This window comes from Urocampus carinirostris, chromosome 4 (assembly GCF_059441175.1).
Source record: "Urocampus carinirostris isolate Australia breed hairy pipefish chromosome 4, RoL_Ucar_1.0, whole genome shotgun sequence".
In the NCBI taxonomy this organism is placed as follows: domain Eukaryota; kingdom Metazoa; phylum Chordata; class Actinopteri; order Syngnathiformes; family Syngnathidae; genus Urocampus; species Urocampus carinirostris.
Window position 1 is genome coordinate 18,599,672 of NC_142352.1, and position 12,338 is coordinate 18,612,009.

Sequence of the window (12,338 nt, forward strand, 5' to 3'; positions counted from 1 at the left end):
ACTCATGATTTTCTTTTGGCAGTTTGAATATCGGTATTTACCAAAAATGAGGTTGAGCTGTAAATCCTGGATTTTCTTCTTTTCATGTTTTGTTGATTTACTGTAGATCTACTTAGTGAAATGAAATGATCTGCATTTATATAGCGCTTTTCAAGTCAACGACTTCCCAAAGCACTTTACAGTGTGCTTCACATTTCCCAACAGCGGCCTTGTATTGCAGCCATGTAAGACGCTAACCTGCTTATTGGGAGTATTAGGGGTTCAGTGTCTTACCCAAGGACACTTCGACATGTAACACGGACAAGCCGGGATTCGAACTGGGATCCCTTGATCCCAAGACGAGCGCTCTACCTCCTGAGCTACTGCCGCCCTTAGTGATTCAACATTATTTCGCAGGGGTTTTAAGATTTTTCTTATTGTACTTTAATTGTTTTTATACATCACGCTGAGGTGCCTCTTTATTTCTGAAAATGATGTTTCCATTTATTGTTTGTTGTTGGGGGTTTTTATCATCGGGTATGAGCAAAATCAGCACAATAAACATAGTATTCATAGTAAACTGGTGCATTTAGCATTACTTACACATTGCATTTGATGACTTAATATTTTGGAAATATTTAAAAAATATTTGAGGGATAATCAATTTAACCACTGTTGTTGTGGGAAGCCAAAATGTCAGCACCTGAGTTGAACTTTTCACACTCTAAAGCATATACATCTGGAAATTGGTAAATACGCAGGTTCTATAGATGAGTAAATGATTCATATATAGATGTACGTCCATCAACATACTTGTACCTTATACATGCTTTTCACCCAATAAGATTACATTTTGGTGGTGGCTAATTATTTGGTTATTGCTCTAAAGACATTTGAGTAATTTACACCTTGTGACTGTTTCGAGAACAACATTACTGTATGTTCATATATTTGTAATTTTTTTAAAGGCTTTTTGCAAAACCTAAAATGGGTCTGTCGGATGACTGAATGTGCTCTTGTACAGTAGACATTAATCTGTTTTGAGGCAGAGATCGCAAAGTGAAATTGCCGAAGGGACGAGGATGGAAACATATGGTAATGCGTAGCCAATGCGTTCCAAACTCCAATTAATACGGCATAAGTGTAATTGTATGTATGAATGATTAAACTTGAAAAAAAAATATGAGAAGGAAAAAAAATGACATTTTATTTAGGTTTTTGCAAGCATTGTGATAAATACAGTACAAAAATACTGTATTCTATCATTGAGTCTTTAAAAAGCTCATGAAATTGAACTGGATGAAGAGAAATGCTTTGTGGGAAGTAGAGCAAATTGCATTTTGGCCCTTTCAGGATGCAGTGACACAAATCAGCATTGTTTATTGTGTCGACCTATAGCAGACAGGCATCCTAGAGATATTTTCCCCTCTTGCACATGGAGACTGCAGAGTTTGAATTAGTTTTTGGGCACACGAAATAATTTTTTGTTGATGTCGAATAGTGAGTAAAATGTCATAAAGAGGGGGCCAAAACCTATTTTTCCTCATTTGGAAGTGAAAATGGTGAAATCCAGGATCGCTGTATCCGTTGGGTCTACTGTATTTCCAAATTTAATTTATAGTTTCTGAAGCAAAAAAGTACACATAGTCATTACTCTTGAGGCTTACCATTTAAATGCACATACAGAAAAAGATGAATTGATGTTTGTGTAGTGTTGTTGTTTATATGAATATTTACTCTTGTTCCACAGTCACCCCCAACAAAAATATTGTTAACATTTGTCCGTTCATTAGTGCGTTTTGTGACACAAGGCTTTAAAGGGGGGGACCATGATGTATGAAGCCCTAAGGCTTAGTGTCGACGTAAAAATCCAAAGCACATTTTTGGGATTGTGCAACATTTTGCTGTATGCAACGGGCTTTGCAGTTCCAAGCGGCATTAACAAGCAGGGCACATATGCCTGGAGATCAACAAGCCCATCCCTCTATGCAGCTGCTGCGCTATTCAGCTGTCACTGTGGAAAATTGGAGGTGTGTCGCTGTTTGGTGTGTACAGTGCTACGAGTGGCATATGCTTGGAGTAGGCCAGGGTGATATGACAAACATGGTCATCGCGCTAAAAATTTCATAACGGTCAGTTAGATAATTATGGCATCTTCTTTTCCTTTCACATTTTAATTTTTGCCCTTGAGTGAAAGTTGACAAACTCCAATGCTGCTTTAAATAGTCTTTAATGCTAGAACAAAGACGCATGGTGACAAACTATTACACAGCATTTCACAAAAATGGGGAACATTAAACAAGTGAATTTCAGAATGAGAGCTGGTTGCAGGAATACACGGGTAGCGCCTTGCTGGCTTGCTCACTTGTGGAAAGTTTTTCTCATGAGGCCTGGTGCTTGTTGAACGTCCTCTAGCACTTATTCAGCGCATGCAGTGATCTGTTTTAAATGGTGGAATAAGTTTATCATGTTGCTCGTCTTGGTTGGCACCAGTGTTTCCTCAAAGCTGCGCGCATGCGCAATTGCGCACTGCTCGCACATTCTCAGTGCACAAGAAAATCTAGCCAGCGCACAAAAATGAGGGCTCAGAATTACTAATTAAGAAGCGACTTAAGTCAAAGTTACATACAGTGCATGAAGGTAAAACTGCACGGGTTCCCTTGACCTTGTGTCCTAAATGCGGTATTTTGAAGTAGAGTCAAAGTAGAACGAAGTTGAGTAAAGTTAGTAGAGTTTGTTGCAAACCGGCTTCTTCGGCTCGGCTCACTAAAAGGAATCGGCTCTTTCGGGTCCTAAACGGCTCTTCAGGTTGTTTTTGCTTCTTTACTCCCAACATGACCAAATATTATGTAAAATTATGTACAAAATGACTTAAAGGAAGGGGGAATAGAACAAAAAAGAAAAAAATACCAAAATTAAAAAGTAGTGAAAAGCTGAGAAAAAAAGGAAACAAAAGGAAGAGAAAAAAAGAAGGAAAATTTTAGAAAAAAAGCCAGAAAAAAAGAAAAGAAAGAAATGTTGGAAAAAAAGGAAATGGAGAATAAAAAAAAAGTAACAGCTCGAAAAAAAAAACAATGAGATTTTTTTTAAGGAATTTTTAAAAAAAGGAGAAAAAAACACGGAAAAAATAAAGAAAGTTTGTGTTGCATTCAAATAATTTCCGATTATATCAAGTGAATCTTGTTGCCAACATTGTACTTCCACTAAAAAATGTGATTAAGTACAGTTCTGTATCTTACAACCGACTAAATAAGCCCCCAAAAATGTCAATATGCGACGAAATATAGCAGGAAATAAAAAGAAATGGATATCTTGTGAAAGAATTGGAAGAACAAACAATGTTTGTAGGCCGTACAACCTTTGGAATAGTACATGAGTCAATTCATTCAAAAGAGAAAAACGATTTTGCACTGCCGGAAACTCAGCAAAATGTAACTTGATGTCACGTTTTGGACATGTTTGATAATTAATTATCTTCCCACACCTGGGATTATGGTTGCTTACTGTTGTTTCAAGCGTTGCTCACCGACTTTGTGTGAATGCTCAGACCCGTGGAAAATTAGAGGTAACATTGGTTGGCACACGTTGTCTGCAAATGTTGCAGTGAACGGCACTGTTCAGCATTTTTATTTTTCATCAAACTCGTAAGTAGCCAAGATACCTCTAAACAACTGAAAATGGGGGCCTCTCCTGTCTACAAATCTTTCAGCATTAGTAGGTATTCTTGGTGTCCTTCATCTTTTTATCACTCATTTTGAACATATTGTAGTCCTTTCACTTTCACTCTGTGTGAGCCGCTATACCACTATTCTTGCAATATGATTGGCTCATCCTTGTCACCTTTTGTCTCCCGAATGTTTGTCTGGAAGATGCGTTTTGGCTGCATTGGCTCCCCCCTTTTCTTCAGCGGTTGGGTGGTAATTACTGTTTAAATTATCGACTCATATCAAACGTTTTTATCTTTTATCTTGGCAAAAAAGACCTAGCTTGAAGCGAATAACTGCAATGTTGTGTGGCTTTGCAAATACCAAGGACGTAGGAGTTGAACAGTGGCACCTACAACCTCGAAGGCCACATGCCCTGCCTGATTTTGGAGTTTTTTTTCTTCATCATCTTGGGTAATACAGATTATCAGGCTTTTAGCAGACTGGCAGGAGCTTGTTTAGGATTCTGTCAGTTGGAATCACCTGTATTGGAGCAGAAAAACCTCAAATTATGCGGAACATGTGGCCCTCGAAGACCGTAGTGCCCAGGTCTGGTCCAGATCAAGCAATTATTAAAAGTCGCAGGCCGCACTTGGTTAAAAAAATTAGGTCAAGGGGCTGAGGCTGGAGTCCTATCCTTTTTTTTTCATTTATGAATAAATATACACGGAGACATCTGCATGTTATATTTTTTTAGATTTGTTTCTAGATAGATTAGTTTCATCGAATATGTATTGAAACACTCACAATTGAAGCAAATTAATATTAGGTCCCTGTTTTAAGCACTAAATTTTATATTTAGTTTTGTAGTATTAGTCTAGTTTTATTTTTTAGCATGTTTGTCGTATACTTGCAGTTGAATTTTTGTAGTATTAGTTTTATTTTTATAGTATTTCTTCAGGAGTATTTTTGTAGTATTTCCATAGTAATGCATCTGTAGTATCCCTGCAGTAGTATTTTTGTACGGCTTCAATCGTAGAATTTTGTAGTACAGGGTTTGTACAGGTGCTTGAATCTGGGAAAATGTTTTAATTTTGTGTTTTCAAGGTTAGGAAAATGCTTGTATTTTGGTGAAGTGCTTGAAATTGTTTCCATGTTTCTCGGCGATATGAATCAACAGACCATACATTAAATGAAGAAAAAAAAATAATAAAGTTGTCTCAAAAGTGACGCGGACACGAAAGCTAAGATTGCAGGGTTTTGTATAACGTTGCCATGTGAAGCGTTGGTGCATTAGGAAATGTCCATCAGAACAGATTAATCTCACCAAGATGCCAGCAGGATGCATTTATATATAATATATATATATATAAAAAATATATAGAAAAAATATATGTTGTTCGTCATTATATTTTGACTATTTTCATTTGTCTTGACAGGCTGCATGGGGCCCATGCGCCATAGTTTGCCCACCTCTGGTCTAGATCACAATATCTTTCTCAATATTAGTATTTCCTTAAAATTTACAAAATAACATTCCTAAAAAGCAAAACAGAAAGGAAAATATTTTTTGCAAATATAAAGACTGTTTAGTAACAATAACAGCCATTAAAAAAAAAAAATTCTATTAGACGGTCGCTTCAAATATTCAGTTCTCGTTTCGGAGCTCAGCTATCTTGTTCATTCAGCAGAGCGACAGGACTGCGACTAAAACCTGAGAGGTGCTTGCTGCAATATGCTGAAGTACTGGCCTCTGTCTGACCGCAGAGGGAGTGGCTCCAGGAAGATTAGATAATGCAAGTTGGGGAGGAAGGTGGCAGCTTATGGACGATAGAAACCAGGGAGGGAACTCGATTTGCTTCACTAGTCCGTCTCTCACCGCTCTTTTTTTCTGCAGTAAGCGTTTTAATAACTGGTGCTAATAACTGGTTGCACTATTCAGGAGCAAAGCATTGAAAATGTATGCATGACTATGTTCAAATACTATCGGCACTAACTTTGTAATTATCGCTCTTTATGTTAGGGAGAATTCAGCTATTACTTTTTAACACTCTATGTTCCTAGTTTAGTGCTATTTTCTTAAGTTTTAGTGGAAGATTATTATTTTGTTTGTCTTCCACCTTCAAATAAAATGCTTGTGCTAATAATAACGTGGCAAGTTACAGTATCCCTCAGTTATCACAGTTAATAGGGACCAGAACCCCAGCGAAACACGAAAATCCGCGAAAAAGGGTTGCAACTTTCCTAAAAGCCCCCTTGAGATGATGTAATTGCCGACTGAGATTATACAACTGTTACAAAATAACAACTATACATTTACAAATAAAAACAGTACACAGAACTGCAGTTGAATTAATGGTCTTTACTGTCATTATACAAATGTACAACGATGTTGGAGGGCTACTCCTTTCAGGACAAAAAAGCAATTTAGAGAGTCCGTACATTGAGCCAGGTCTCCGCGATGATTAAAATATAACCGTCACAAATGTAGAGGTTTGCCAAGAGTTCCACTTCCGCTCCAAGTCTTCTGTTTCATGGGTAAAGGATCAGGCGTTTGTGAGATACAGGCACCGAAGGGGTGACTTTTAAGAGTTGTTAGCCTGGCCATAGCTGTAGGCCAGACCTGCAGCCTTGCTTGCCTTCTCTCCCGATGCAGCCTCAGTCGTACCGAACCCCATAATAATCCACAGAGCACCCGCTGGTGATCACCGTTACTTTTTGGTTTTCTGACTTCCCTCAGACTTAATTTAACTGATACATTTCTTTTTCAATGTAATGAGCTGCTAAAATACTAGTTGTAGTTGATGCTCTAGTTCTACTCCACCGTTAGTTAGTACAAGGGAGATTGTGGTTCATTTTGACTTGAGCGCCCAACCCGCTGTTTGGTTGACAGTATACACCAGCCTTTCACAGTCGCGCACACAGACAGTCAAGGCCATCCAACAAACACACACACACACACACACACACACACACACAAAATATGCCTCTTAATAGCATTTGCTGTGTGCTCTCTTCTGACCACAGTATGTTTATTAATGACCATGCACCGATTCAATTCAAAATCCGCCAAGCAGTGAACTAGCTATAACCGAAGTGCTAAGTAGCGAGCGGTTTCTGTACATCAGGTTTTCCAGATTTGATTTTATGTTTTTATAGGAGTAGTAAGGGTAGTATAAGTAATGTTTTGGTATGCTAGCCAAGACCATCTACCGTATGCATGGTGGTAAAATCAAGTCCACTACAGTCAACCCCTGGGATACGACACGAATCGTTGGCGATCGCAAGGTAAAATTGGCCGTATGGCAGGGGAGAGAAACCTATCGTGATGCGTATAATGTGTGCTGAAACCCCGTTAACGAAGATAAAAACATATTTATCAAAATCTTGCCTTTTATACTTAGTCTTTTACCTTTTTTCCTTTTTCAAGTCTTTATTACATGTTTACCCTAGAGTGCCATGTCCAATTTCATTGCATACTATGTTTCACAACGCTGATATCAATGAAGATTAAGACAATTCCATTAAAAAAATAATAATAGTTTATAGTAAGCTCTACTTATGTGCAATATATGTTTATAGGATTAAATTACATTTTAGATGAGTATGCATGTAAAGGAAATATGTTTTTTAACTTCGGTGTGACACCACTTGAGGGGACTAAGATTTAAATTGATTTTAAAACGTCCCCTTGTGAGACTTGCATATCCTTAGATTACTTTGCCCTGATTGCAGATTGCTAACGGCCATAAACCTTAGTGAGTGTAACAATATGCAGGCAATACACAAAGAGGTAAGTATTAGTTTCAGGAGCGAGCAGCAGCAAGTCAACTGCAGGAGAGAGAGTGGGAAAGGTGAGATGGCACAACATTCATTTGGACAGGTAACTTAAAATTAGTTTTATCTGGTTATATCAGTATCAGAAATATTTTATTAACACTCCACTTATTGAAACATGAATATTTTGTTTGTTTGTTTGTACATGATTCAATTGTTTGTTTGTTTGTAAATGATTCAAATTGAATCTTTTCTTCCGGCGCCGTCACGAATGGCAGCCACTCCAGCAGCTCCCGTGTTATTTTCGATTGTTCTCGATTGTTCTCAGCTCAGGGATGCTGCTGGAAATGTGAATTTCCCTTCGGGGATGAACAAAGTATCTATCTATCTATCTATCTATCTATCTATCTAATCCGTGTGTCTTATTTGCATTTCTCAATAATCACAAGCTTTTTTTTCCATGGATATCTTCTTTTTCCCTGACCATGCAGTGTTGTATCGTATAGTCTTGATGAAGCTCACAAGATTCTGAACTAAATGACGAGATAGAAAGGCATTGTTGGAAATAGTTCAGCTAATAGCATTTTGCCATTTTTATGATGCTGTGACACAAACCAATAGATTCAAGATTGTTTTTATAATCATCAACATTAAAATTGCAACTTCGTTATACACTGTTGATAAAAGCGGCCAGCATTGAAGCAAATGCACACTAGCATTTTTATATGTTGTTGACTAATAGAAGACAGTCATCTTAGAAACTTAGCACGCACAGTCATCTCCTCTAACACCGCAAAGTTTTTGGGCATGCAAAATTATGTGTTGTTGATGTGGTATGGTGGAGAAAATGCTGTAAGGAGGGGCCAAAAAACATCTCATTCCACACCATACAGTGAGAACACCGTGAGCCGGGGAAGCCGTATCCAGGAGCCTCATGTGTTACTAAATAAGTCAAGTCAAGTCAAGTCAAGTCACATTTATTTATGTAGCCCTTAATCACAAAATTGTCTCAAAGGACTGCACAGGATTACAATTAGACAATTACCTGATCTTAAACCAACCAAATATATGCTGTTAATGCAAAAATTAGGCAAGTTGTCAGTGTACAGACATTGTATAGTGCATCGGATGTTTTTTTTTTTATCAATCGGAGCAACGGATAACCTACCACACACATGTAGCATGCTACTTAATGGTCATTTCTGGTTAAACAGGTATGCTTGATCACAGATGAGAAAAAATGTAGTTGTCAAATGCAATTTCAAATGAAATGTGTGTTTTTATATCCAAACTTGTTTATTTTCTCAATTTATCTGTGTCTGACACATGTTATATTACAGTATTATACTTAGGAGAAATTATGATGGTTTTGTCTTTTCTGAATGGAGCCACAACATAGTTTAGCTCAGCAGGAAGTTGAAAGAAGGTTCAATATGTCTTGTTTTTCTATCTTAGCATGTACCAGTAAAATGGGGGGCAGTTCAACCTCTGTAGCTGTTAGCACCACTTGGTTTGCTGGCTTTCTATTTTGACTTGACGGGGGAGGGGAGATATAAATAGCGGCCTTTGAATAGGATAACTGCAGAAGGAAGAGAGCAGGGTGGGGGTAGGGGCAATGGAAGCGGCGCCAGTGAGGATTGGAGTGCCAGTGTCTGAACAGAAAAAAAATATGATACAGCCGTGGTCTCATCTGTTCACTCACTCAGTCACAACGATGATTATAGTTGAACGCAGTCAAAGGAGAGAGAGGGTGTTATGGAGGAGGGAACCGAGGGGTGAAAATGCATGATTAATTCATGTCCCTGACAAACTGAAGACCTCTCCTCATGCAGGAAGGTAGACGCCAGCAAATGATAGATTGTTGTCAAACAGTCACGTGCGATCGAATCGACTCTCATTGAACTGGATGTAGTAAACTCTCATGACTGTTACTATTGAGATGTGGCGTTTATTTATCTAGTTAAAGAATACCTGTCAACTTGTACAGTTGCAGTGTATTCCATAAAATTTTGTGAGACCCCGATGGGTGGAATTTTTTTTACATTATAAAGGAAAACACACCAATCTGGTGCATTGCCCAAGACACACCACAGGAAATGGTGCCCCTACAACCCTAGTGGTTAAGGCATCCAACCAACCAACCCCAAAAATGTATTATTCTACCATATTATATTAGGCTTTTTTTCACTCTACAGTGAACCGGTTCCGTTTAAATTAACACCTCCCCAAATCAGTTGATTTTATAATAGACTGTCTGGGTTATCTTGTTTAGAACAGCCCGGACAATTGAGTCGTTTTGTGTGAATATACCCTGAAAAGTGGGTTCAATTGATCCAAGTATTGGGTTGGTCCCATTATTTTCAAAAGTGTTTTAGAGTTTGTGATTATATTTGACTATGCTTTTATACTGCCATTTGCCATGTAATGCCTAGATGGTAAGGCGCCCGCTTTGAGACTGGGAGGTTCGGGTTCGCGCCCCGGCCGAGTCATTCCTAAGAATTAAAAAGTGGTCGGCGGCGCCCTCTGTTGGCTGCGGCTGCATCGGCTCGCTACAACGGGTCAGGTGCAATCGACATTTCGTTCTGTGTACATTGTTACACAGAATGACAATACAAGGAAATTATTATTATTATTATTATTATGTATTTAAACGTGAAACTTGGAATCGTCTGATGCTAACCTCTACCTTTTGTCCTTGCAGACGGTTGATGACGATGCAATGGCAGCGTGAATGAAGCTTGGCGTGGGGAGAGCTGAACGATGCCCAAAGGTGGGGGTTCTAAAACCCCCCAGCTGGACCACTTCCCACTCAACACCGACATGGTGGAAAAGCAGGGTGGGAAGAAGGTACGCGTGATAAGACAGCAGTCGCAAACATTCCTTCAAAAAAAAAGTTGGCACAAGCGTTTTGATAGTTTCTCAAACATTATGATGTTACTGTTGCTTTCCAGTTTCAAAGCTTTTGTTGTTTACATTTTGGAGGAAGAAAACAAATGGGGATTTTGGCCAGAAGTTGTTTTTAACGTTAACCCACACAATTCATAAGAACAAAGACGTTTCATAAAAATTATAACGCCACTCTCTCCCCAAAATATCAAAAAACATATACAAATATATGTATTCGATGTACAGTAGACTCCAGGTGCAACACTGAAGTGAGGACCGAAAAGAAAAACGCATTGTGGTTATGTAAAGCATTTCGAACCCAGTACCCAGATAATGACATTAAAATAACAAAATAGTATATACTAAGTAAAACCCCTGTATGTGTATGATTAAATAACTTCAGAAAAAAATACATGTGAAGGAAATATTAAATTTACCTTTGCTGTGACGTGATTTGAGCTGGTAAAGTGGAGGAAGTGGGGTTAATGCAGAGGGAGATGAGACATGGGGATTAAGATGAAAACAAATTTTTCATGCCATTAACCCCCCAATGTGATCTTTTATCACGAGATTGCACTGTGTTGTCCGGTACGAGGGAGGGACACTTATACATGACATAGCGTGGCAGCAGGATACCAGACAAACATGGCGCTGATCTAATTGGTGATTCCACGTCCACAAATCTCCTGCCCTTTGATTTTTTATAAAAATTAACATTCGTATGATAGGTCATGTATTTTTGCCTGGTATTCAAATCAATGTGTTTTTTTATACTGGATAAGAGTGTTTTTGTACTACTTGGAGGCATTAAATATTACACACCTTTAAAAAGTGTTGCTTTAGTCGCCTCCGTACTCTTAATAATTGTCCCGATCGTTGATTGATTACGGTCATGTAACTTAGTGAGGATGGCCGTTTGCATTCCTCCCTCGTATTTCTTGATAATAACAAACTTAATTTCCACGGTTATTGTTAGCATCACTAAAAGCCGTCTTACCCAAGGCAAATGAGTACAGTACAAAAAAATACAGTATTGAACTGCCGACTCACAAAGTCTTCACGAAGCACACAGGATTTTGAACTCAACGAAGAAAGCGAAAGGCATGGTGGGACATGGTTCAGCCAAAAGCATATTGCTCCTTTCATGCTGCCTTGACACAAACCAAAGGCAGACCATCATTTTCTATGTATTCAACCGATAGCAGACACGCATCACAAAGACGTAACTCGTAATATGTACTAATACTTCAATGTTTAAAGCACGTAAAATAATTTGTTGTCCATGTCATATTGTGTGGAAAAAAGATGTGCCAGGGTCTACTGCAGGGGTCGGGAACCTATGGCTCTTTCTATGAGTATCTGTGGCTCAGAGACAAATTTGATTGCATGCAAAATTTCTCCATCTTGTTCAAAACTTGAGTAGACTACACTATTCAGGTACACGCAAAGCCAAACCAGAGCTAGACAATAAAGAAATACTTCGCAGTATATATAGGGCACGTTTTTCAGAATTTAAAGTTTTTTGATTTGGTGAGTGGGAGGGATGGGTGGAGCTATGCAAAAAGTGCAAGCACTCCCTCCCATCTCTCGCCCTACGCCGTCTGCGCCATAGATAAGCACATCAGGCTCCCTGTTTGCAGAATGTTGTGACGTTTTTACAAAATAACTGCTTACATCTGGTTTTGAAACCAATATGTGTGGAAAAAAAAGGGTCAAAATGAGTTTAACCGATCTTGAGTAATTGCAAGAAAGACACAAGTTTAAAGTGGTATGTTTGTTGATTTTGGGACACGGGCTCTGGCATTATTCTCTTTTCATAATTTTTATCAAATCATCAAAAATAAATGTGCTGAAGACTAAGCTTTTGTCTGGGGTGCGGGTTTAGCAATTTAGTAAATTTGTCTCATAATATATGGTGTGGCTCTTTCCCAAAATAAAATTAATATTTTTTGCTTTTATGGCTCTTTGAGTCAAAAAGGTTCCCGACCCCTGGTCTACTGTATGAATGAATATATATATATATATATATATATATATATATATATATATATA

The 12,338-nt window shown here is 38.3% G+C and overlaps 1 protein-coding gene across 1 annotated transcript in view; it reads left to right on the plus strand.

Moving 5' to 3' along the window:
* ankrd11 (ankyrin repeat domain 11) overlaps positions 1 to 12,338 on the plus strand; it is a 130,474-nt gene that overhangs the window by 81,362 nt on the left and 36,774 nt on the right. The window contains exon 3 of the mRNA XM_088333832.1: positions 10,102 to 10,247. Within this exon, the coding sequence (XP_088189958.1) occupies positions 10,161 to 10,247 (87 nt within the window). The 5' untranslated portion in view covers positions 10,102 to 10,160. The remainder of the gene's footprint in view (positions 1 to 10,101; positions 10,248 to 12,338) is intronic.